A 27,634-nucleotide genomic window follows, 5' to 3' on the forward strand; every position below is an offset into this window, starting at 1 on the left:
AAGTTGAGGAATAAAAGTTTTTTTTTTTTGTGTGTGAACTCTGGCCGGAGTATTGATTTCCCCTCCCCCCGCCCCCTTGGTGAATCGGATGGGGGGGTGGGGGGGGATGAGCTCATGCCGTTCTCATTCTTCAGTTAAAGGTCTTTTCATGCGCGGTGTTACTGGTGGACCAATCTCCTCCCAGCCCATCGCGCTCTCCCTTTGTGTCCGCACGCATCTGAGCTGCCTGTGGGATGAATTCCCTCCCGGGATGGAGAGGGGGCCAGTGGGTGCAGATCTCAGTTTTGGTGGCCGGTGTTCTGTCAAGAAGTGCCCCCCATGAGATAGTGCTTGGCCTCTGGACATTCTGACGATTGCGCCGCGTGGCCCCCATGTTGTCACCTTTGCTTTTACAGCTGAGGTGCGTTCGGTGACACATGGAGAAAGTTTACGTTTACACAAGAGGCCCAGCTGAACCTGGCCCCCCCCCCTCCCCCCCCCCCCAGGTTATATCAGAGGTCCTTGTAGAGGTTTGTAAATGGGGTCACCAGATCTTAAGTGATCACTCCCTAAAACTCACAATTCAGTTTTTGGTAAATACTTGAGAGTTAAATCACTTTGAGGGTCTTTTCAATCTATCAGGGACTCTATTGGTGAGATCTTTGTGCTGAGTTCCCGGGTCTGTACACCTGCTGTGCCCATTATGAGGGGCCCCCACCATCCCTATGCTGGGTTCCCAGGTCTGTACCACCCGTTGTGCCCATTATGTGGGGTCCCCACCATCCCTGTGCTGAATTCCCGGGTCTGTACACCTGCTGTGCCCATTATGAGGGGTTCCCACCATCCCTGTGCTGAGTTCCCGGGTCTGTACACCTGATGTGCCCAAAATGAGGGGCCCCCACCATCCCTGTGCTGAGTACCCAGGTCTGTACACCTGTTGTGCCCATTATGAGGGGTTCCCACCATCCCTGTGCTGGGTTCCCGGGTCTGTACACCTGCTGTGCCCATTATGAGGGGTTCCCACCATCCCTATGCTGGGTTCCCGGGTCTGTACACCTGCTGTGCCCATTGAGGGGTTCCCACCATCCCTGTGCTGGGTTCCCGGGTCTGTACACCTGCTGTGCCCATTATGAGGGGTTCCCTCCATCCCTGTGCTGAGTTCCCGGGTCTGTACACCTGCTGTGCCCATTATGAGGGGTTCCCTCCATCCCTGTGCTGAGTTCCCAGGTCTGTACACCTGCTGTGCCCATTATGAGGGGTTCCCTCCATCCCTGTGCTGAATTCCCAGGTCTGTACACCTGCTGTGCCCATTATGAGGGGTTCCCATCATCCCTGTGCTGAATTCCCGGGTCTGTACACCTGCTGTGCCCATTATGAGGGGCCCCCACCATCTCTGTGCTGGGTTCCTGGGTCTGTACACCTGCTGTGCCCATTATGAGGGGCCCCCACCATCCCTGTGCTGGGTTCCTGGGTCTGTACACCTGCTGTGCCCATTATGAGGGGTTCCCACCATCCCTGTGTGGAGTTCTTAGGCCACTTTAACATGTGCAGCTTCCCTGGTGATTTTACCAAGGAGGACTTGTTCAGGCACTTCCTGTTATAGGGTGACAACACTTTCTCCCTTTTGGCCAATTGTGCTCCTGGGCCACCCAGGACTAAAATCTATGAGCTTAGGGGATTCTTCAGAGTGAAAGGATGATTGCACATGGTGGGTTTGCTGCAATTTAAACTTTTGTAGCAATTTGTCAAATTAATATTCTTCATGTCACAACATTGTAACAAGCGATGAGATCACTCCATGTTGTGTGCTGCTTGTTTCTCTTTTTTTTTTTATATATATATTTTTTTTACACCCTGGATGCATATAATTGTCATTTTGGTCTTTTAAGCTTTGTGGTTGTGTCTGGAAGACGTGGAGGATCTCTGCCGGGTATTCTTGGGACCGCAGATTTATTTATACGTTCCGTGTATATTTATGGTTAGACAGAACGGGTCTCGCCGCCTGTCATGAAGAAGATTGTTTTACTGCAGCTGAAGTTGCCGCATTTTGACAATCGGTAAGGCTCCATTAAGATGTGCGGCTAAATTGCTGTGCCTCTGAAAGGCAATCTGCATTTGGATCACTTTTCAAATGTGTTTGGCAGGTGGGGAGGAGGCGATTCAGTGCCTCCTCAATCCCTGTTTTAACATCGTAAATGCAGGACCAACGCATTTTGCTTGCAGTAACACCAACAGGAGCGATCATATTTACCGCAGGCGCAAAGCATCTCCATTCACTGCCTTTGCAGCTTAAAGGGGTGGCGGAGCCTAAAAATGCTGCTCAGTCACCCCCCAACCACAAGTCTTAATGAGTCCCAATCGTCCTCAAGAGCATAATGATGATGATTTAGGGCTGAAACGATTAATCAATATTATTGATAATAATCCATAATGAAAATCGTTGTCAACAATTTTCATTATCGATTAGTTGGTCCGCACCTTCCTCCCTTCTGGACCGTTAGATTCCTCCTGTGTACAAAGCAGCACCGCCGTAGGCACGTCCGCTCCTCTCCTCCTAGCTGACGTTGGCTCCCCCCTGATATTCTCAGCCCTGCCTGCTGCTGCTTCAAGGGAATAGACAGAGAGGCATGCTGCACCTGTGTGAAGTGATAAGGTAACCGGTGGGGTAGGTGGAATAGTGCCCCATCATTGGTTTTCCTGGGGGGAGGAGGGAATGGTGGCCCATTGGTGTTCCTGGGAGGGGGGGGAATAGTGCCCCATTGGTGTTCCTGGGAGGGGGGAATAGTGCCCCATTGGTGTTCCTGGGAGGGGGGAATAGTGCCCCATTGGTGTTCCTGGAAGGGGGGGAATAGTGCCCCATCATTGGTGTTCCCGGGAGGAATCGTGCCCCATCATTGGGGTTCCCAGGTGGAGTAGTGCTCCAGCATTGGTGTTTTCGGGAGGAATAGTGCCCCATCCAGTTTCCCCAGGAGGAATAGTGCCCCATCGTTGGTGCTCCCGGGAGGAATAGTGCCCCATCATTGGTGTTCCCGAGAGGAATAGTGCCCCATCATTGGTGTTCCCGAGAGGAATAGTGCCCCATCATTGGTGTTCCCAAGAGCAATAGTGCTGCCCCATTATTGGTGTTCCCGGGAGGAATAGTGCCCCATAATTTTCATTATTACTTTAAATAAAAAAAAATCATATTACGTTTTCTTATGATTTTATCTGATTAATCGAAACAATAATCGGCCAACTAAACGATTATGGAAGTAGTCGTTATGCCGCGTACACACGAGCGGATTGTATGGCGTACTTAGTCCGTCGAAACACATTTCAGCGGACAATCCGCTCGTGTGTGGGCTTCAGCGGACTTTTTCAGCCTGCAGTCCGGAGTACTGAGAATTTAGTTTTTTCCGAAATTCTGTCCGTCGCACTTTGGTTTCAGCGGACAATACGGTCATCAGTAGGCTAGTTCGACGGACTAAGAATGGCGCATGCCCAGAAAGGATTTACACGGCGGAAGGGTGCTTTGCTGTGTCTTGGACTTCCTATTTCTAGTCCCGTCGTACGTGCTGTACATGTCATCGCGCAAACTTTCGACGGACTGTTTGTGCATCCGTGTGTGGTCAAGTCCGTTCAGTGGAAAGTACGACGGACTGTCCGTCGGATTGTATGACGAACTAAGTACGCCATACAGTCCGCTCGTGTGTACGCGGCAATAGTTGCAGCCCTAGATGATATCTCTTCCTTACAATAGAATATCACGTTGGCGTCACAGATCCTTTTTATTATTAAGGCTGCGTTCACACCTGAGCATTGCAGTGCAATTTTTGTTTTTTTGCTGTGCAACCGCATATAGGGGAGCCCATTTGCTTGAATTGGCTGCCCAGCGCACAATAAACGCACTGAAGTAGAACCAGCACCTTCTTTGACAGGGAAACGGCACGTTTTTTTCACGTGAGAAAATGTAGGACTGCTCCCCGCGTTTGGAGTGCCATTAAGAAATGGTGCGCTTTTGCCATGCTTTTAAGGCATTTAGACCCCTTTCACACTGAGACGGTTTTCAGGCGGTTTAGCGCTAGACATGACCTCTAAATAACACCTGAAAACCACCTCCCATTCATTTCAGTGTGACTATTCACACTGGGGCGGTGCGCTTGCAGGACGTTAGGAAAAGTCCTGCAAGCAGCATCTGAGACGGTTTGAAATGAATGGGCAGCGCTTCTAAGGTGCCTGAAAAGTGCTTCGGAAGTGCCGCAACGCTGGCGATTTTAACCCCTTCTTTGGTGTTAAAAGCACCCCACTAGTGGCCAAAAAGTGCCGCTTAAACAGCGCTAAAGTGCCGAGAGGGGTCTTCTAGTAACACTCATTTCTGCCTGCATTTCTGGAATTGTTAGGTGCGATTGAAGCCTAATACATAGCCTAAAGCCCCATACACGCTATTAGATTATCTGCAGATTTTTGTCTTTGAATTTACCAAAACCATGTAGTGCAAGGGCCTGCCTGATTGCATACACATTGAAACTCTAATGCCGCATACACACGATCGGAATTTCGGCCCGCAAACGACAGATGAGTTTTTCATCGGAAAATGTGACTGTGTGTATGCTGCATCAGTCTTTTGCTGGCCGAATTCCAGCCAGCAAAAGATTGAGAGCAGGTTCTCAATTTTTCGGTCGGGAAAAGTTCCTATCCAAAAAATGCAATTGTCTGTGTCAATTCCGATGTGCAAAATTCCTACGCATGCTCGGAAACAATTCAACGCATGCTCAGAAGCATTGAACTTCATTTTCTCGGCTCGTCGTAGTGTTGTATGTCACCTCGTTCTTGACGGTCATAATTTTCAGGAAACTTTTGCGTGACCGTGTGTATGCTTGCCAAACTTGAGCGACATCCCGTTGGAAAAGCCGTCATCTTTTTCCGACGAGAAATCCGATCGTGTGTACGCGGCGTTAAGGTTTGACCTCCTATTATATGGTTTTCTTAAATCTGAACACCAAAATCTGCAGAAATTCTAATAGTGTGTATGGGGTCTAAAGCCTCGTATGCACAATCGGATTTTCGGCAGGGGATTGTGTGATGACAGACTGTTGGCCTAAAATCCAACCATTGGTACTCTCCTTCAGACAATTGTTGTCCAACTTTCCCCCAACAAAAGTTGGCTGGCAAGCTAGTACATTTTCGGCAGACAACGGTCTGTTAGATTTTCGTATCGTCTGTACACAAGTCAGTCACACAAAAGTCCAAAGTACAAACGTGCATGCTCGGAATCAGTGCTCACCAAATGCTACATTAGCAGAAGGTGCCCAAAGGGTGGTGCTCAAGAGCTGAAATTCCATGTAGTACATCATTACATTCCTGTTTGGCCGACAATTGTGTGCCGTTTGTATGCAAGACAAGTTACTGGCACACGCCCTTCGGACAAAAGTCTGACGCTCTGTTGGGCAACAGTCCGACCATGTGTACGAGGCTTTAGGCTTTAGTTGTTTACCTTGCCTGGGCTAAGATGATGTCATCAGTCTCCTGCAGGCAGGAGGATGCATTTCCCCAGTCTCCTCTCCCTCAGGCATGAGACTGCAACATTGTACCTTTTTGGGGTGGATTTTCTAAAGGCAAATAGACTTTGAAGTGCAGTTGCTCCAGAGCTTAGTAAAGGGGGTGAAACTTCACTTTGCAAAGATGTAAAAAGAGAACATCCAACTATACCAATTTAAGCTGCCAACCAGGGGCGTAACTATAGGGGGTGCAGCAGTCGTGACCGCAACTGGGCCCTGTGATGCAGGGGGCCCATGCAGCCCCCTCTACATATGGCCAGCAGCAGCATAGGCAGCTAGCACACACTATTACATACCCCCTCCATAGCCCCCTGGGGACAGGGACCCCTTCTCACGTGGGGACATCGATCCCCACCTCCCCTGGGGACAGGGACCCCTTCTCACCTGGGGGGCAGTAACTTCATCTGCCCTGGAGAAAAGGACCTCATCTCTTCTGGGGACGGGGACCCAATGCTGCCTAGGGACAGTCCCCCAATGGGGCACCTAAAAATGTAAAAAAATAAATAAAAACTACTGATACCAGTGGTGGAACTACAGGGCTCACAAAGGTCATACCTGTGACCACGCCCTGGAGTTCCACCGCCGGACTCGGAGGGAAGGGCCCTGACTGGGGTTCAGGGGGGCCCTTCATGGTTTCTTGCATCGGGGCCCTGAAGGTTCTGGTTACGCCACTGCTGCCAACATCTATTACTTTGCAAAGAATACCCAATCACATGCAAGGAAATATAGATACATGCATTTTTGCTTGCACATGATTGGATGTTGGAAGTCATCAGAGCTTCCCTATATTTATGAAGTTCTGGAGCAAATGCCCTTGCAGTGGGCAACTGCACTTCTAAAAGTGCCCATTCTATTTGCCTTTAGTAGATCAACCCCAATGTTCACACAATTCACCCATGAGAATGGTTTTACATATATTTTTTAAAGGTAGACCCCCTCACCGGCAACCAATTGACTCCATATAACCAGAGGAAGGGGCTCTCCGGTGTCTCGCACAGGGGTTGATTTATTGCCCCACAGCTTAGTAAATGAGCAGAATCTCTACCGACTTCCATCATCCAATCATTTGCAAAAAAAAAAAAAGCTGTGTGATTTTTGTTTTTCCTTGCATGTGATTGGGTATTCTTTGCAAAGTGATGCTTTGCTTCCTTTACTAAGCTCTGATGCAACTTAATTTTCAGAGTGCAACTGCACTTTGCAAAGTGCACAGTCTATTTGTCTTTAGTAAATCAACCCCATAACCTTGTGTAATTAATTTTTTTTTAAATAATTTTGTAATATTAAAGTGGAGTTCCACCCAAAAGTGGAACTTTCAGCTTTAAGCACTGCTAGCCCCCTTTTCCTCCCCCTGCAATCTTCTGCGACATGTCACAGGTCCCAGAAGATTGCCCGGCCACTGAGAAGGCACGACTGGCGCATGCGCAGTGCGCACCCGGCTGTGGAGCCGCAAGCTGTCACAGCTGGGTGCCCACCCTTGCAATGCCGGCGCTGCGGAGAGGAGCAAGGCTTTGGCGACCACATTGCTGGACCATGGGACAGGCGAGTGTCTGTTTAGTCAGCAGCTACACTTTTTGTAGCTGCTGACTTTTAATAAACATAAAAAACGACTGGAACTCCGCTTTAATGTCCCTTTTTATATTCGGCCTTAAAAATGTATTTATTTTTAATTTTTTTTTTTTAGGAAAGCAGTTAAGTTTAGCCTGAGTAACATGTCACAAACTAGTTGTAATTCAGTTTTTTGTTTTGTGTCTCCACTCAGGAAGTCCTCCAGCAGCTGATTGTGATGAGTTTGCCAAATGTTCTGTTAATCGGCAAAGACCCACTTACCGGTAAGTGACCAGATATCGCCAGTAACACCCATTCCATAACCCCTCACAGTTCCCATTGTGGTATAAATATTACTAATACACATACTGATAACAATTGTCGTTTCTCCCCCAGGAAAAAGCATGGAAGAACTGAAGAAGATTCTCCTGCTGATGCTGGGCTGTGCAGTGCAGGTAAGTGTCCCCTATGCTGACATTATTTGTAGGAGTCAACATACTCTCCTGACATTACTGTCCCATGAAAGTTTAATGGGGTCTGACAATGGTTTGATTATTATGGGATGAAGAGGGGAGGATCGCAGTTTACAATTGGCATGTTAGAGCACAGCGCTGCCATAGCCTGCGGCATGCTGGGATATCTCTGCTGTCAAGGTCAATCATTAATCACAATTGGGAACAATAAAGAGATTTACAGATGGAGTGCAACTGCCGACATACCTCACCTGAATCATCCCCATCCCTGTGTGCTGCACAACTTGTTACATTGTACTCTGATAATTTTGTGTGCAATTTAATATGAAAAACACCCCCTCCCCCTTCTATCTCTCTCCCTCTTCCCCTCCATCCTCCTCTTCCCTCCTCTCTCCTCCTCTGTCCCCCTCTCCTTCTCCCCCTCTCTCCTCTTCTGTCCCCCTCTTCTGCCCCTCTTCTCCCTCTCTTCTCCCTCTGTCCTCCTCTTCTCCCTCTGTTCTCCTCTGTTGCCCTTTTTCTCCCTCTGCCCTCGCTCCTTCTTTCTCCTGCCCTGTCCCCCTCTGTCCCCATCTCCTCCCCTCTCCTCCCCTGTCCCCCTCTGTCCCCATCTCCTCCCCTGTCCCCCTCTGTCCCCATCTCCTCCCCTGTCCCCCTCTGTCCCCATCTCCTCCCCTGTCCCCCTCTGTCCCCATCTCCTCCCCTGTCCCCCTCTGTCCCCATCTCCTCCCCTGTCCCCCTCTGTCCCCATCTCCTCCCCTGTCCCCCTCTCCTCCCCTGTCCCCCTCTGTCCCCATCTTCTCCCCTTTCCCCCTCTGTCCCCATCTTCTCCCCTGTCCCCCTCTGTCCCCATCTCCTCCCCTGTCTCCCCTCTGTCCCCATCTCCTCCCCTGTCTCCCCTCTGTCCCCATCTCCTCCCCTCTGTCCCCCTCTGTCCCCATCTCCTCCCCTCTGTCCCCATCTCCTCCCCTGTCTCCCCTCTCTCTTCCTCCGTATCCTCTGTCTGCCCCCCTCTCCTCCTCCTCCTCTGTTCTTCTTTCCTATCTCCATTACGTAGATGAGTAGATGCTTTGTAGTTTACAGATGCTAGATCACATTATCTGAAGACTCAGTTTAGTCCTCAGGAAGAACGCTGGATTTCTGACAGGATCAATGCATATGTATGTTCTGTATTTGCTGAAAATGTATTTGGCCTTTAAGAAAACGAATGAAGCAATCCAATCTAAGTTCTGCTAAGCTTCAATACGTTGTATTTTTGTTTTCGGGGTTCAGTTATACCTTAACGGTTATCTGCCTCATCAGAAAATATTTTACCCTAGTGAGGCCTTAGCCCTAGTATACGTCGTTCTCAGGGTAACTGTCACTGTACACAATTGCACTTTTGCTCTGTCATCTCCCTGGAAGGTTCTTATGTTTCCTTTTCCCTCTCCAGTGTGATAGGAAGGAGGAATACATCGAGCGGATCAAACAGCTGGACATCGAAACGCAGGCAGGAATTGTGGGGCACATTCAGGAGGTAATTCTCTAACTTCATTACAGATTTGGCAAACCAGACCTAAAGTCATCTAAACTGATAAGGGAGTTCACCAACATCCTCTGTATGCTGGGACTTGTAGTCCTTTAAGGCCTTAAGGTTTACAGGCAGCCGCAACACTGAGCCTTAGTACCCCCCCCCTTTTAAAAAATAAATAAAATAAATCTGCTGTAAAATTCCTGCTTTTTACTGCAAAAAATAATTATTTTAAAACATTAAAATTCTGTATTTGAAAATTTGTATTCATTACTGAATAGGATTAATATTCTACCTTGTTCATATATTTGCACTGCAGCATGTTTAAATAAATCGCATGTTGCGTCTATGTGCGATTATACTACTTAAGGCTACATTTAGATTGTACAGTTAGATTGCCGCACCTCTGAAAAGCGATTTATGAATTCAGCTCCTACTGCTGAATTCCCTAAGAAATGTGGTGGGGGATTGAGCCAAAGCTGAAATATCAAAGGGCAGAATATCCCATATGAAAAGACTTTGTATAAATTGTCATTTTTTTTACTGGAATCCCTCTTTAATTTGTCTGATGTAGTGTTTTTATTGTTTTAATTTCTTTCCCAGGTAACACACAACCATGAGAATGTTTTTGACCTGCAGTGGCTGGATTTACCGGACATGGCGCCGGAAGAGCTGGACTCTCTGTCACGGAATATGGCCATCCATCTGAGGAGGCTTCTGGATGAGAGAGATGACTGCAGAGAGGTAAGTTTACAGCAGAGGTCTCCAGGCCTTCTAAGCTAAGAGCCAGATTACTGTTCTTCAGATTTTAGGGGGGGAGGGGGGCCCGTACTGTAGCCATTAAGAATGGAAAATGCCTCAGGCTTGGCTGTCAGTGGGAGTAGGAAAATGACATAAGGCCTGTGGTCAGTAGGAGAAATAGTGTCCCCATCATTGGTGTCAGTGGAAAGAATAGTGCCCATGCGTTGGTGTCAGTAGAGAGAATAGAAGAAATTTTGTTGCTTTAGCCTACTTCTACCATGCAATGCATGATGCGGAGCCATGGCAGGCAGTGTTCAAGTCCACCCCTAGCATTCAGGAGGGGGACAGAAGTTTCCCTCTGTCCAGGTCTGCTCCTCCTCCCATCCTCTGCCATTCTGCTGGATGCACAAGGGCTTGGTTTTGATGCCAAGAAGGACTTGATTAAGAGAAGGAATAAATGATGAGGGGGACTTGGTGATGGGGGAGGGGGACTCTGATGTGATGGGCAATCTAATGTATGGGAGGGGCTTCTGATATTTAAGTTGGACTCTGATGCGAGGATGGTGTTTCTAATGTGATGAGAGGTTGGGGTATCTTTGATGTGATGGGGGACCTCTGATGTGATGGGATGGGGGGACCTCTGATGGGATGGGATGGGGGGACCTCTGATGGGATGGGGGGACCTCTGATGGGATGGGGGGACCTCTGATGTGATGGGATGGGGGGACCTCTGATGGGATGGGGGGACCTCTGATGGGATGGGGGGACCTCTGATGGGATGGGGGGACCTCTGATGCGATGGGGGGACCTCTGATGCGATGGAGGGACCTCTGATGCGATGGAGGGACCTCTGATGCGATGGAGGGACCTCTGATGCGATGGAGGGACCTCTGATGCGATGGAGGGACCTCTGATGCGATGGAGGGACCTCTGATGCGATGGGGGGACCTCTGATGCGATGGAGGGACCTCTGATGCGATGGGGGGACCTCTGATGCGATGGGGGGACCTCTGAGGGACCTCTGATGGGATGGGGGGGACCTCTGACGGGATGGGGGGGACCTCTGACGGGATGGATGGATGCTAATGTCCTAAGGCCAATGTAAACAACTGGCTGACAAACACTTGTCCAAGCTCTGAAGAAGAAGGGAGGTGTGTGATTAGAAGTGTACTAAGCACTTCTAACCACACACCTCTTTAAAACCTTGGCTTAGAAAGCGTTCTGGCCGTAATTGCTTTAGGAACACTAGCCACCCAGCTCTTTGGACTTCCTGTTAAGGGAGATTTATTTTTGCACCTTTTTATTAGACACAATTAGCATTTTGTGGCACTCATGCAAGAAAAATATAAGCTGTGTATGTTTTTCTGGGTTACAGGTCTCATTTTTTCCATTTGTGCCCCCCGTTAGGTGGGTTTGGCCAGGAAGAGAGTAGTCAGTGAGGCTGACCTTCTGTAACCAGACCCGTCGGTCACCCTGGCAGCCTTTGAACAGAAGCCAAGCTGATTTGTCGTTCAGGGACAGAGCTTGGTTGGCGATTTCTCTGCTCGGTCGAGCGCGCTGCCTTGATGTCATTTGGCATTTCTCCTCTTGACTTTCGAACGTTGGTGGTGGAGGGATAGGATGACTAGATGTGCCCCGTTGGGATCGCAGGGTGACTGCAGAGTTCTCAGTTTTATAGAAAGCCTTTCTGCCTTGTCCCAATTAATTTTTAATTGATTTTGCCCAATAGAAGTCTAGTTTAATTAGTAGTAGTGTCATTGTGATCAGGGTCTGGGGGTGTGATTGTTTAGCTGTAGAGTTTTCATCATACATTTTCTGGCGTTGTATATTTTGGTGCAGTGGTACTCCAATATTGATGTGAAAACATATTTGCATCATTGCAATATTCTTCATTGTTCTGCTGTTGGGGGACTATTTATAAAGAGTTTGCATTTGTACAGCGCAAGCGGTCTCCAAGCTTGATATACAAAGGATCAGTTTACTGTCCTTCAAACTTTATGGGGGCCAGGCTGTGGCCACTGGGAGAAGAAAATGATGTGCGTCAATAACGAAAAAGCCATTGGGTAAATTGGGTAAATAGATTAAAAACAGATGAGTGGCTGATACAAGTAGACTCAACACAGTGATTGGGATGTGAACATTACCTTGATATTGGATACTGATTACAGAAATACCCAATGCATTTTGAGTATAAAAATTGTTCTTTTTTTTTCATGGATGCTCCTGTTTAAAATTAAATGAAAAATAATTCTGCTATTTAAGACGTGTTTCGGAGATGAGTGTTGTCTCCTTTATCAGGAGAGATAGAGATAGAGAGATAGAGAGATAGAGATAGAGATAGATAGAGAAAGAGAGATAGAGAGAGATGGAGAGATGGAGAGATGGAGAGATGGAGAGAGAGAGAGATGGAGAGATGGAGAGATGGAGAGAGAGAGAGAGATGGAGAGAGAGAGAGAGAGATGGAGAGAGATGGAGATGGAGAGAGATGGAGATAGGGAGAGAGAGATGGAGATAGGGAGAGAGAGATGGAGATAGGGAGAGAGAGATGGAGATAGGGAGAGAGAGATGGAGATAGGGAGAGAGAGATGGAGATAGGGAGAGAGATGGAGATAGGGAGAGAGATGGAGATAGGGAGAGAGATGGAGATAGGGAGAGAGATGGAGATAGGGAGAGAGATGGAGATAGGGAGAGAGATGGAGATAGGGAGAGAGATGGAGATAGGGAGAGAGATGGAGATAGAGAGAGAGATGGAGAGAGAGAGAGAGATGGAGAGAGAGAGAGAGATGGAGAGAGAGAGAGAGATGGAGAGAGAGAGAGAGATGGAGAGAGAGAGATGGAGAGAGAGAGATGGAGAGAGAGAGATGGAGAGAGAGAGATGGAGCGAGAGAGATGGAGCGAGAGAGATGGAGCGAGAGAGATGGAGCGAGAGAGATGGAGCGAGAGAGATGGAGCGAGAGAGATGGAGAGATATATATATATAGAGAGAGAGAGAGAGAGAGAGAGAGAGAGAGAGAGAGAGATTATATATCTATCTCCTGATAAAGGAGACAACACTCATCTCCGAAACACCTTGGGTATAGGATTCTGTATCGTTTATTTTGCATATCTTAATTCCTCAGTATTCATGACCAAATTCAATATTTCATGTATTTTTTTTTCTAAAATACATTTTTAATTATTTTTTACCTTCATTGTCTTTTGGTAGTGCCTTTTAAAATCCCACCCCCCAGGGGTTTTCTATTTAAACTCAAAGATGTTCTATGATGTAAACACAAAACAATACGTCTCATATACTGTATATACAGTAGGGGACGGAAAGTATTCAGACCCCCTTCAATTTTTCACTCTTTGTTATATTACAGCCATTTGCTAAAATCATTTAGGTGAATGTTTTTTTCCACATTAATGTACACACAGCACCCCATATTCACAGAAAAACACAGAATTGTTGACATTTTTGCAGATTTATTAAAAAAAGAAAAACTGAAATATCACATGGTCCTAAGTATTCAGTATTTAGTAGAAGCCCCCTTTTGATCTAATACAGCCGTGAGTCTTTTTGGGAAAGATGCAACAAGTTTTTCACACCTGGATTTGGGGATCCTCCGCCATTCCTCCTTGCAGATCCTCTCCTGTTCTGTCAGGTTGGATGGTAAACGTAGGTGGACGGACATTTTTAGATCTCTCCAGAGATGCTCAATTGGGTTTAAGCGGGAGACCCGCAATTTTTTTTTTAAAGTCAGCAGCTGCAGTATTTGTAGACCTGTCACAGGGCAGTGTTATCAACCTACCAGATTTAAATTTACTGACACAACACTCAAAATTTACTGGCACAGCCAAGTGCAAATGCCTGTATTTAGGCTACAAATAAGTACAATATGAAATTAGCAATGTGATTTAAAGGGGTTGTAAAGGTTCAATAATAAAAAAAAACATATACTTACCTCCTCTGTGCAGCTGGTTATGCACAGTGGCCCCAATCCTCCTCTTCTGGGGTCCCTCCACGGGACACCAATGCAGGAGCACTCCTGTGTGCTGCTGCTGTGTCTGTTGACACAGACAGCGGGACTCAGCCCCGCCACCCACGCCATTGGATTTGATTGACAGCAGTGGGAGCCAATGGGTGCACTGTTATCAATTTATCCAATCAGGACACGAGACACTGGCCAGAGCTGGTGGGCTCGTTCCTGTCGCAGGAATTAAGGGGCTCGGGTAAGTATAAGGGGGGCTCAGGGGCACTGCTGCAGTAAAGAAGGTTTTTTCACCTTAATGCATACCGTAGAATACATGAGGGTTTACAACCCCTTTTAAGATGGATATTAAGGCAAAAAACATATTTCTTATAATAAGTCACAGACATATTTTTTAAGCTTTTCCTGTCACTGGCATTTACTGGCAGGAGAAAAGTACCCATTTTTTACTGGCTGCCAGTAAAAATACTGGCGGTTGGCAACACTGTCACAGGGTCCAGCGATGTGGGCACCCGAGGATGAACCGTCCCTCGGTCTTCAGATGCTGCTGCCGCCATTTTCACTGTGGGAATCAGGAAATTAAGCCTTGCAGGTTCACTTCCCGGTTCCCTAGTGCGCATGCGCGAGTTTCGCAGCGCAATGTAAATGGTCCGTGCTGTCTATGGGACCCGTGTGTGTCCCAGCAGACAGCACAGCAGGATGGGAAGAGGCATAGACTCCACCAGAGGGTGGCGGGGTTGGGATCCGAAAAGCGGAGGTTCCGTTTTTGTGTGAATCTCCGCTTTAAGTCAGGGCTCTGGCTGGGCCATTCAAGAACAGTCACGGAGTTGTTGTGAAGCCATTCCTTCATTATTTTAGCTGTGTGCTTAGGGTCATTGTCTTGTTGGAAGGTAAACCTTTGGCCCAGTCTGAGGTCCTGAGCACTCTGGAGAAGGTTTTCGTCCAGGATATCACTGTACTTGGCCGCATTTAATTTTTCCCTTGATTGCAACCAGTCGTCCCGTCAGCGCAGCTGAAAAACATCCCCACAGCATGATGCTGCCACCACCATGCTTCACTGTTGGGACTGTATTGGACAGGTGATGAGCAGTGCCTGGTTTTCTCCACACATACCACTTAGAATTAAGGCCAAAAAGTTCTATCTTGGTCTCGTCAGACTAGAAAATCTTATTTCTCACCATCTTGAAGTCCTTCAGGTGTTTTTTTTCTAGCAAACTCCATGCAGGCTTTCATGTGTCTTGCACTGAGGAGAGGCTTCCATCGGGCCGCTCTGCCCTAAAGCCCCGACTGGTGGAGGGCTGCAGTGATGGTTGACTTTCTACAACTTTCTCCCATCTCCCGACTGCATCTCTGGAGCTCAGCCACAGTGATCTTTGGGTTCTTCTTTACCTCTCTCATCAAGGCTCTTCTCCCTTGATAGCTCAGTTTGGCTGGACGGCCAGCTCTAGGAAGGGTTCTGGTCATCCCAAACGTCTTCCATTTAAGGATTATGGAGGCCACTGTGCTCCTAGGAATGTTAAGTGTTAAAGCAGAGGTCCACCCTAAAGTGGACCTCCGCTCATTGGAACCCTCCCCCCCTCCGGCGCCACAATTGGCACCTTTCAGGGGGGAGGGGGGTACAGATACCTGTACAGTACAGGTATCTGCACCCACTTCCGGGATAGCTCTCTGCGGAAAGGGGCGTATATTACGCCCCTTTCCGCAAGTCCCGCCCCTTTCGGCAAGTGCCCCGCTGCCTGCTGGGAAAACACACAGATCCCAGAGGCAGCGGGGACCGTCCTTATTGCGAAGCGCGGCTCGCGCATGCGCAGTAGGGAACCGGGAAATGAAGCCGAAAGGCTCCATTTCCTGATTCCCATACCCAAGATGGCGGCGGCAGCACCCGAGAGACGATCGAGAGATCGGCTTCGGGTGCCGACATCGCGGGCGCGCTGGACAGGTAAGTGTCACTATTTTAAAAGTCAGCAGCTGCAGTATTTGTAGCTGCTGGCTTTAAAAAAAAAAAACGCGGAGTCCCGGCGGACTCCCGCTTTAAGTGTTTTTGTAACCTTGGCCAGATCCGTGCCTTGCCACAATTCTGTCTCTGAGCTCTTCAGGCAGTTCCTTTTGACCTCATGATTCTCATTTGCTCTGACATGCACTGTGAGCTGTAAGGTCTTATATAGACAGGTGTGTGGCTTTCCTAATCAAGTCCAATCAAACACAGCTGGGCTCAAATGAAGGTGTACAACCATCTCAAGGATGATCAGAAGAAATGGACAGCACCTGAGGTAAATATGAGTGTCACAGCAAAGGGTCTGAATACTTAGGACCATGTGATTTCAGTTTTTCTTTTTTTTAATAAATCTGCAAAAATTTCAACAATTCTGTCAATATGGGGTGCTGTGTGTACATTAATGAGGAAAAAACATGAACTTAAAAGATTTTAGCAAATGGCTGCAATATAACGAAGAGTGAAACATTTAAGGGGGTCTGAATACTTTCCATCCCCACTGTACATGCATAAATAGATGTGTCGAGAATTTAACTAGATTACATTACCCAAACTGCGTTGGATATGGACATGCACATCATTGCTATAAGGGGAGTAATTGTGCCCCATCGTTGGTATAAGGGGGAGTAATAGTGCCCCATAATTGGTGTCGATGGGAGAAATGGTGCCCCATCATGGATGTCAGTTTGTTGGAATAGTGCCCCCTCATTGGTATCCATGGGAGGAACAGTGCCCCATCATTTATATAAGGGGGAGTAATAGCGTCCCATCATTGGTGTCAGTGGGAGGAATAGTGCCCCATCATTGGTGTCAGTGGGAGGAATAGTGCCCCATCATTGGTGTCAGTGGGAGGAATAGTGCCCCATCATTGGTGTCAGTGGGAGGAATAGTGTCCCATCATTGGTGTCAGTGGGAGGAATAGTGCCCCATCATTGGTGTCAGTGGATAGTGCCCCAGTGGGAGGAATAGTGCCCCATCATTGGTATAAGGGGGTGTAATGGCTTGTTTTGTGTGAATAGGGCAAAAATAACATTATTTAGGCTATTTTCTCTTCTGAACAAATGGTACTATTATAGGCCATAGAAAAAGAATGCAATTATTGCCACTAGATGGATCTGTGGACCATTGGAGACACAGTCTTGTAACAGATTCAGTGTAACCATTCTAGAAAACGCTAGAGGGAATTGGCAAATAATTGTAACCAATCATTACTCATAGAAAAAGCTGTGATAATGGCATCAGTCTTTGTGCCAATGGCTTCGCCTGCACAATCAGTGGGTTTATATCGGGCCATCTCTTGGACCTTCTCTGTGCCTAAAGTGCATTTATTCTTTAAGGAGGATCTATCATTCATTTTTTATTTTTTTTTTATATCATATATTCACTTTACTTCTGTGTTTAGTACCAATTTAAAAGTCATTTGGTAAATGTGATATATTGTAAATGATTTCATGTTTACCAATTGTGAGCAGCAGGTGGTGCTCTAAGCAAGTCTCGGGTAGCTCTTTCCTGCCCTCTCGACTGACAGAGGTGGCACCACCTTAAAAGGAACCTGCACTGAGAGAGATGCAAGGCTGTCTTTGCTGGCCACCTCTGAAACTTCTTGCTGGATGTGGTTTCAGTAGTTTCAGCAGAGACCCTAGCAGTCTAAGTTGCAGTCATGGAACAATTTGAGCTCGACACCGGTAGAAATTTTCCCACGGATGGTCTGTGATTGGTTAGGATGCACTGAATTTTTTTCAGCTCCCCTCAATTCCATCTTCTGTATTGCAGGTGGTTGTAGATCTGACCCAGGAGAGGGATTACCTCCAGTCTCTGAACCCACCAAGTCCCGTCAAGTCTTCCAGCCCAGACCTCTCATCCAACGTGGTCAACCACCTCGCCACCGAGGACAAACAGCACCTCGCGGTGGAGCTGGCGGACAGCAAAGCCAAACTACGGAGGATCCGCCAGGAGCTGTAAGTGGTGCCATGGACTCTCCAGTAGCGGCATTGACGATTTAGCCAAAGACCTTCCGTAGTGGAATATATACGGGCACATAAAGGACGTTTCCTATGGGCTCTGGTTGAAAAGCAGAGGCAGATGTATATACGGTTTTGGGTGTTGCAGCCTTTTATTTTCGCAATGTTTTTCATTTATTTTCAGAACAACCTATAAATATACAGGAAAAGATATAAAAATACTGATGCACCATAACACAGCCATAGTGCATGAATATCATAACAAAAAAAAAATCCAAACACAATTACCGATCAACTTAAATATGTAATTTTCAGACGTTCCAGCCTTTTTACATTGGCATCTTTAATTAAATGACTACCTGGAGCTCCTGTCATGCTCATGGCACTTACAGTTAAAGGGTGACAACGGTCTCCCCATTGTGCTCCTGTGTTGTCACCTTTTCCGCATACACCCCTGCAGGGAAGTTTTTAAGCAGCAGTGGGGGGCATGGTACACTGTTGTCACTATCAGGATGTAGACTTGAAAAAAATTGCAGGAGATCGTCGGGATGGGAAAAACGCAAAAACAATATTTAAAATTAAAAAAAAAGGGCAACTGTTTGCTACACAGAGCTTTGGGTGAACCAAGGGGTCTTATTTATAAGACATTTGCTGTATAAATGTGACGAATATTCACACAGCCTCAACAATTATATGTCTAATTTGATTATATGATCGCCATCTAGTGCCCATAATGCAGTATTTAACTAATTGGGTCTCTAACAAGAGTAAGAAGGCAGGGGACGCCACCATCTAAGTGTAGCACTTTATTAAAAGATTAAGTGTTAAAAACAATATGCACTAACTTGGTAAACCATAGTGTATGGGCACATTAATGGTAACGCTTGGTGTCTTCAGAATTCCGTAGGGAAGCTTGTTAGCACAGAAGATCCTGGAAACTGGCTGTAGATGAATGAATCCCTACATGTTTCGCCAAACATTGGCTTCTTCAGGGAAAATTGTGTTATTGACCTGTACAAATATGTGAGTTCTAAATGAAAAAAACAATGAAAAATACAAACATTGCATTTTAATAATAATAAATATAAATATATATATATATATATATATATATACATACATACATACACACACACACACACACACACACACACACACACACACACACACACACACACACACACACACACACATATATACAAAATGATGCATGTTTTATAAATACTGGAAGCATGTCATGGCTATAGATGGCTCTCCATGGCTGGTGAATCATTCATACCCCAATACTTACCCTGGTATCCCTGATGGCGGATATAGCACCGAGACCCACCCAAGAGAATCGGCAGGGCACCACAACTAATGTGGCTGCAGGGGGCTAACAAAAACCTAGCGTGTTGAGAAGGAATAAATATATCAGTGTGATACAGAAAAATTTAGTCATTGGAATAAAATGTATCCCAAAAGGGGCTAACATAGCCTCATTACTCACAATTGTATAGTATTAAAACCAATATAAATATAATATCATCAGCTTGTTATCATCCTATGGTGATTGCTTTATTGATATCTTTACCATCATTTTTTGGCCATTATTGACATTCCCTGGAGCCCCTGTATTTATATTGGTTAGTTGCGGTGCCTTTCTGCTGATTCTCTTAGGGGGGTCTCGGTGCTATATCCACCATCGGGGATACCAGGGTAGGTATTGGGGTATGCAGGGTTCATCACCAGCCATGGGTAGCCATCCACAGCCATTACATGCTTCCAGTATTTATAAAATATGTATAATTTATATTATTACTAAGATGTAATTTTTGTATTTTTCTGTGTTTTTTTCATTTAGAACTCACATATTTGTACAGGTCAATAACACTAATTCCCCTGAAGAAACCAATGTTTGGCAAAACGTGGGGATTCATTGCCTGTAACTTTTATATTGGCCTGTTAACACCTTGGTCTATGTTCATATGTATATTTCCCTGTTTTGGAATTGTTCACGCACCTATCTGTGTATTTTGTGTTTTCTAATTTTTCTACAGGCATACCCCACTTTTAAAGCGGTAGTAAACCCGCTCATGTTTTTTCTTTTTTTTCTTTTTTTTTGTTGTTTTTTTTACCACCTGCAAAGCAAAAGTCATAATGAGCTAGTATGCACCGCAAACTAGCTCATTATGAAATACTTACCTTAGAACGAGGCCCCGACATCTGGCCCGATCCACGCCGAGGGAGCTGACATGCTCCCTCAGCGTTTCTTCCGGGTATCGCGGCTCCGGCGCTGTGAGTGGCCGGAACCGCGATATCGTCACTCCCGCGCATGCGCGCGGGAGATTTCATCCCGGCCGAGTCCGGCCACTGCCGGACTTTTTCAGCCGAGAATCCCCTTGTGCGCATTCGCCGTTGCAGTCAGCGGCGCATACCGAGGGGAATATCTCCTAAACCGTACAGGTTTAGGAGATATTTTTTTTTTACCTACAGGTAAGCCTTATTATAGGCTTTCCTGTAGGTAAAAGTCCAAAAAATGAGTATACAACCGCTTTAAGTACACAATGGGGTTTATTTACTAAAGCTGGAAAATGTGAAATCAGGCTCACTTCTGCATAGAAACCAATGAGCTTCCATGTTTAATTACCAAAGCTTAATTGAACAAGCTGGGGTTAGAAGCTCATTGGTTTTTATGCAGAAGTGAGCCTGATTTTTGCACTTTCCAGATTTAGTAAATAAACCCTATTGTGTACTTAATAGCGGGGTATGCCTGTATCTTGAATCTAAACTATTTTATGTATTCTTTGTAACGTATATACTACTTGGCACCGTTCTAATCCCCCTTTCCTATCCCTTCCTAATTTTCTATACAATATTTGGGAGGAGGTGCCTTGCATTTTGAGGACTTTCCAGCCATACTCCATTTTCACATCGGTTGTGTGATTTACTTTTTAGGGAGGAGAAGACGGAGCTGTTGATGGACACCAAACATGAAGTGGAGAGGCTAAGTCTGGAGCTTCAAAAACTAAAACAAGATGTGAGTCTCATCTCTTCTCCCCGAGCATTGGAAAAGGAGGGTTCTAGAAAAAGCTGACGAAACCAAAGTTATGTATTTAAAAAAAAAATTAAAATAAAACATTTATTTTATTGTGTAGAACATCCAGCTATCATCTGAAGCTCGAACCGCACGGACCTACAGAGACGAGCTGGACTCGCTGAAGGAGAGGGCCGGTAAAGTGGACCGGCTAGAGAATGAACTTGCACGGTGTAAAGAGAAGTTGCATGACGTGGACTTCTACAAGGCCAGAATGGACGTACGTTACATACTTCGTTTCATAGTTGCTAAGGTTGAATAAAGACACCAGTCCATCCAGTTCAACCTGAGTGAGTGTCTACCCCCTATCCCTGTACATTGCACACTCACATTGGTCCCTACCCTCAAGGAGCCCACAATCCAAGGTCCCCATTCATATACCAGGGCCAATTTTGGACAGAAGCCAATTAACCTACCTGCATGTCTTTTTTGGATTTACTTATTGTTGTCTTGAGCACATACTGGGCCCGATAAACTATTGGTGGCTCAAAGTGAGTGAGGGAAATTGTTATCCAAGTTGGTGCAATATCTATGTTCTGTGGCCACCCTAATTTCTTGGGTGTAGTGTAGGCCGCTACTGGGGGGAGGGGAATACCTTGGTGAGTGAACTCCAAGTCACTCTTTTTCCGATACCGAAGTTGAAGGGAAGAGAACCGGAAGAGCTCATATGTAGTCTGCCTTTATATTAATTAATCTTTGATACTAAAACGTTTTGATAATAAAAGGAGAAGACCGCTATTTGCCAAATCCCCTCTTCCCATTTGAGCTCTTTGGGTCTCTTCCCCTTCAGCTTCTTTATGCCTGCTTTTTGAGTTTGGGATTATAGGAAAGGGTGCCACCCTATTCGGATTGAGTCGGCACTCCGAATGTACAGAGAGATGTGCTCACTCATTACCTTGGTCCTATGAGATGATCTGAAGGTTGTGTGCACACCTGTACTGAATTTACACTTCGAAGTAGAAAGGCGGGTATCGGTTTAAATGGAATCGATCTGCTCCTCCATCTACCCGACAGTAGCTCCAGATGCTGAACCAGGTCCTCCTATTTGAAAAACAAATTTCTTTGAGCATAGTGTTCATACACTCTCACTATCACAACTGCTTGAGAGCTTAGAGCCTATACTTGGTTTATAGATCTGGACATGCTCATGCCTCCATGCCTGATAGTGTTCTCTGATGCCCAACTCACCATTACTTGGCTGATAAGCAGGGGTCAAGTCCTGGGGAAAAAAGTGTGGGAACTCCCATAAAAAAAAAAATATGATACGTTCATATGCACGAATGCTTCAAAAGTGGTATTTTCCATCCAATTTTCGTATTGTGTGTATGAAGCTTAACTGTTATTACATAAAAAAAAAAAAAAAACAATCCTCAATAAACATAAATACGGTAATTCTCTGAATAATCAGCATTCATTCAATTGTGCTTCCATGCAAATGTGAACATAGTGTTCTGATCTTTATCGGGGAATTTTATTTTGTATATAGAGTGTTTATGTGGTGAGTTTACAATTTTCATTGAACAGAGTTTGGATAACACAGGGTTAAATTGAAAGGTCATAAATTAACTGCACATTATCTGGACAGAATGCTTGGGGAGCTAGTGATGTGTTCCTACTTAGGAGATGTATGTTAGCTTGGGGGGCTGCAAACTCTGCAGGGCTCCAACACACACTCGCTGCTATTCCAACCCTGTGATTGACAGGTAGATCGAAGCTGTCATGGGGCCCCCTACTGGCAATGCCTGAATGGTCAGGTGTGCAGCACTTACTATTGTGAGCTGTGTCGGGTGGCTGCTGGTGTAGCACCTGCCACACAGCTCGCATACTTCAAAGTCTTGCAGGACACGGCTGCTAACGGGAACTGAGTTCCTGTTGTGGAAAAAGTACAGGAACTCCGTTCCCATGCGTTCCCGCAGGACTTGAGCCCTGCTGATAAGTGACTGGATGTCATCTGTTCATGTGAAAAATGTATCATTTGATCTCTGTATATACAGCTGTAAATCTGATACATAATTGTGTACTGAACTGTATTTTCATTGTGTTCATATTGAGCACCTTGGTCATTGTACCAACTTGTCTTGAGCTAAAAAAAAAAAGGCAGGTATTGGTGGTTTGGAGGAATAGCTGATGTCTGTAGATATCGTGCTGAGAAAAATGATAAAGCCATTGTCAACTATTCCTCTAAGCCACCAATACCTGTTGCCCTGCTCCACCGAGGTGTAAACTCTGCTCACTTGTGCACACAACCCCAGTTCCCGTTTCTGTATCGGAAAAAGGAATGACTTGGAGCCCACTCACCAAGGGATTTTTTTTATCCCAGGTAATTAGTGTCTCGCTACAGTTCGGAAACTAGGGTGGCCACAGACTGTAGATATTGTGCTGAGAAGAATAGGCTAAGCTTTCTATGTCCACCCTAATTTTCTGGCTGTAGCGAGGGTCACTACCATGGTGACAAATCCCTCGGTGAGCGTGCTCCATGTTATGCCTTTTCCGATACAGAAATGGGATCTGGGGTTGTGTGCACACTTGTGCTGATTTGTGGTGGAACAAGAGGGAAAATATTGGTGGTTTGGAGGAATAGTTGACATCTGCTTTGCTATTTTACTCAGCGTGATATCTCTGGTCAGTGGCAGCCCTAATTTTGCAGCTGTTTTGTGGGCTGCTGCTTGTTGGAAAAATCTTTTTCAGATACAGAAATAGGCATTGAGGTTTTTGCACACTTGTGCCAAATTTGCACCTCAGAGCAGGTTGCACCTCAGAGCATCTTGTCGTCTACTCTGCCATCTGTCTTGGAACAGTATCTAGGGTCTGTGGCCACCCTAATATTTTGGCTGTAGCGTTGGCCGCTACTTGGGGCCTAGTCATTGGATGCCCCCCCCCCCCCCCCCCACAAGTCATTCTTTTTCTGATTCAGATACGGGAATTGTGTTTTTTGCACCAGTGTGCCGAGTTTACACCAACTTGGAGGAAGAGTTTACGTCTATGCTGTCATCTTTTTCGGCACAGTATCTATTGTATGTGGCCACTAATATCCTGTCTGTAGTGTCGGCACTTCTTGGGGGGTGGGGGGAATCCCCTTGGTGAGTGGGCTCCAAGTTCTTTTTCCAATTACAGAAATGGGAATTGGGGTTTTTGTACATACATGCTCATTTTACACCTTGGGGCAGGTTGAGGAGAGTTGGAGGAACAGTTGACATCTACTCTGCCATCTTTCCCGGCATGGTATTTTCGGTCTGTGGCCACCCTAATATCCTGGCTGTAGCGTGTGCTGCTACTTGGGGGGGGGGGGGGGGGGGGTAATTCTATTAAATAGTGAGCTTCAAGTAATTTTTTTTTCTGATACAAAAATGGGATTTGGGTTTTTTGCACACGTGTGCTGAATTTACATCTCGGGGCAGGTTGAGGAGGGTTGGAGGAAGAGCTGACATCTACTCTCTTTCCTGGCATGGTACCTATGGCTGCTACGGGGGGGGGGGGGGGGTAAATCCATCAATGAGTGGGCTCCAAGTCATTCTTTTTCCAATACAGAAATAGGAACTGCAGTTTTTGCAGAAGTGTGCTAAATTTACCCTTCAGGGCAGGTTGAAGGAAGAGTTGACGCCTGCTCTGCCTTCTTTATCAGTCTGTGGCCGCCCTAAATTTCCCAGATGGATTGAGGGCCACTACTTGGGAGAGCTGTGGATGGTAGAGTTGATCCAGGGTTAGTGACCCTCCTATTATCAGGAAATGGAGTTTGTTAATACATTCCTCACAGGGGGAGATTAAATTTCCAGCTTCCCGGAGGGAGAGGTCATGGAGAAATGTGAGCTCATTAAGATTACATGGCTAGAACTGCGATCGTGTTGCCCTTCAAGGGTAACTGGAGCTGTGAGGCTGAGCCGGGGGCTGCACTGTGTGTGTTGGGGTGTGACTCCTCTCTGCAACCCTCAACATTCTTTTTTTCCAGTAAAAAAAATTGTTACTGCTCATATCTACTCCAAATTCTACTCCAAATTCTGAATTGCTGTCCTTAAGAAGACGCATCCATGTCTGTAATAGTTACAGGGCAGCATGTAACTCCATTAAATCCTCGATTATCTAAAAAATTGATACTGAACTTTTTAAAAGACAGATTGATACAACAAATTTCTTTCATTCATTAATCAAACGTATTTTCCTTTAAAGCTGACTTGAACATTAAAGGGAGAAGCAGCAGACTGCTTTCTCTGTCACTCTATCGTCTCCTCCTGTCAGCATGCTCCTTGAGCTGCTTCTTCCTCTGTTTCTCTTGGCCAGCATCATTCAAACCACTTTCTATAAGCACAGGCTGTCAAGGGCCTGCCTCTGGCCTGTAACTGGACAGTGAATGGAGAATCAGCCAACTGATAAGCCCATCTCTGTCACTCCTCTCTCCTCCTGTTAGCATGCTTCTTGTAAGCACACAAGCAGTGCAGCGAGACTCTTGTGCTGCTTCTCCTTTCCCATTCTGAGCTCTGCTGTACAGATGTCTGAGTTTGATGCCAAGAAAAAAAATACGGAGAGATGGAGATAGATATAGAGATATATATAATATATATTTTTTTCTAATAATGTAATCTGTGTATTACGCTGTTTGCCTGGAGTTCAGCTTTAGTAATATTACAGCACATAATTGCTGCTTTGAAAACGCCCATTTAGAAGCTGATAATATTGTTCATCCTCTTAGTACTTCATGTCTGTTAGAGGTAGGTAGTCAATATTTATAACATTGTACTGTGAGCAACAGTAACAATTTTGCATCTTCTGTTTTTAATCTAGGAGCTGCGAGAGGACAATGTGATTCTCATTGAGACGAAGACCATGCTGGAGGAGCAGTTGGCCTCAGCCCGGGTCCGGACAGACAAACTCCACGAGCTGGAGAAAGAGAACCTTCAGCTGAAATCCAAAATACACGACATGGAGCTGGTGAGGGAACCCATGGTTTAATCCATGATGGTACATAATTGTAGATGGGGGAAGATGAAAATTTTAGAATAGACGGGGGCTTAACCAGCACCCAGGACTGAGTTCTGACATAAAAAGGAATAAAAAAAAAATTGGAGAATCAAAGCTTTTCCATCATTTTGAACCATGGATATACAGTGCCTTGAAAACGTATTCATACCCTTTCAAATTTTCCACATTTTGTCATGTTACACCCAAAAGCGTAAAATGTATTTTATTGGGATTTTATGTGATAGACCAACACAAAGTGGAAGGAAAATGATAAATGGTTGTCAAAAATTGTTTTACAAATAAATATGTGAAAAGTGTGGGGGGCATTTGTTTTCAGTCAAAACTTTGTAGAACCCCCTTTCTCTGCAATTACAGCTGCAAGTCTTTTTGGGGATGTCTCTACCAGCTTTGCACATCTAGAGAGTAGAATTGGATTGGAGATTAGATTGGATGGAGAGCGTCTATGAACAGCAATTTTCAAGTCTTGCCACAGATTCTCAATTGGATTTAAAGTGGAGGGCCACCCTGAAAACAAAAAAATATTAAAAATTAAAAAAAAAAATTTAAAAAAAAATGAAAAAAATTTATTTTTTTTTACTTACCAGAAATGCCTGTTGCTAGGCACTTTCTCCTAATCTTCCTCTTCCTCCTCCGCGGAGATCTTCTGTCTTCTGTCTTCGTCGCGGCGTCTTCTGGGTAATGAGTCGCGCTGTGTTCTGGGAACTGTGTGTTCCAGAACACAGCGCGTCCCATTCAGAAAGCGCTGCGGGACTCGCGCATGCGCAGTAGCTGCGGGACTCGCGCATGCGCAGTAGGAAACGGGCAGTGAAGCCGTAAGACTCCACTGCCTGTTTCCCTTACAAGGAATGGCAGCACCGGGACCCGAGAGCCGAGGGACGGGTCGGCCTCGGGCGGCCGACATCGCGGGCGCCCTGGACAGGTGAGTGTGTTGATTAAGTCAGCAGCTGCAGTGTTTGCAGCTGCTGACTTTTTTTTTTTTTTGTATAACCGGCCCTCCTCTTTAAGTCTGGACTTTAACTGGGCCATTCTAACACATGAATATTCTTTGATCCAAACCATTCCATTGTAGCTCTGGCTGCATGTTTAGGGTTGTTGTCCTGCTGGAAGGTGAACCTCCGCCCCAGTATCAAGTTTTTTGCAGATTCCTAACAGGTTTTCTTCTAAGATTACCCTGTATTTGTCTCCATCCGTCTTCATATCAACTCTGACCAGCTTCCCTGCCCCTGCTGATGAAAAGCATCCCCACAACATGATGCTGCTGTTTAACGGTGGGGATGGTGTGTTCAGGGCGATGTCTAGTGTTAGTTTTCCGCCACACATATAGCGTTTTGCTTTTAAAGTGGAAGTAAACCCATCGATTTAAACAGTTAAAAAAAAAAAAGGCATGCCGGGAATGCTAACTGCACATTGGCTGTGCTCTCAGCCAAACTATCAAACCATCCAATGGCTGGTGTCATAACGAATCACATGTGCAGCACCATAGCAGTTGAAGATTAAACAGAGGCAAAGATGGCAGCTTCCTTGGCTGAAAATTATAGGGGATTTTACTTCCACTTTAAGCCAAAAAGTTCAATTTTGGTCTCATCTAACCAGAGCACCTTCTTCCACATGTTTGCTGTGTCCTCCACATGACTTCTCACAAACTGCAAATGGGGCGACTTATGGATTTCTTCCAACAATGGCTTTCTTCTTGCCACACTTCCATACATGGATTTGTGGAGAGCACGACTTATAGTTGTCCTGTGGACAGATTCCCCCCCCCCTGAGCTGTGGATCTCTGCAGCTCCTCCAGAGTTACCATGGACCTCTTGGCTGCTTCTCCGAATGCTCTCCTTGCCCGGCTGGTCAGTTTAGGTGGATGGCCATGTCTTGGTAGG

At 45.9% G+C, this 27,634-nt stretch overlaps 1 protein-coding gene across 1 annotated transcript in view; it reads left to right on the top strand.

The window, feature by feature from the left end:
- CCDC88C (coiled-coil and HOOK domain protein 88C) overlaps positions 1 to 27,634 on the top strand; it is a 223,532-nt gene that overhangs the window by 111,459 nt on the left and 84,439 nt on the right. The window contains exons 8-11 of the mRNA XM_077466757.1: positions 17,520 to 17,704; positions 20,645 to 20,726; positions 20,845 to 21,003; positions 25,560 to 25,706. Coding sequence (XP_077322883.1) covers positions 17,520 to 17,704; positions 20,645 to 20,726; positions 20,845 to 21,003; positions 25,560 to 25,706 — 573 coding nt within the window. The remainder of the gene's footprint in view (positions 1 to 17,519; positions 17,705 to 20,644; positions 20,727 to 20,844; positions 21,004 to 25,559; positions 25,707 to 27,634) is intronic.

This window comes from Lithobates pipiens, unplaced genomic scaffold (genome assembly GCF_037356315.1).
Source record: "Lithobates pipiens isolate NorthernLeopardFrog02 unplaced genomic scaffold, aLitPip1_a1.2 Scaffold_37, whole genome shotgun sequence".
Taxonomy (NCBI): Eukaryota; Metazoa; Chordata; class Amphibia; order Anura; family Ranidae; genus Lithobates; species Lithobates pipiens.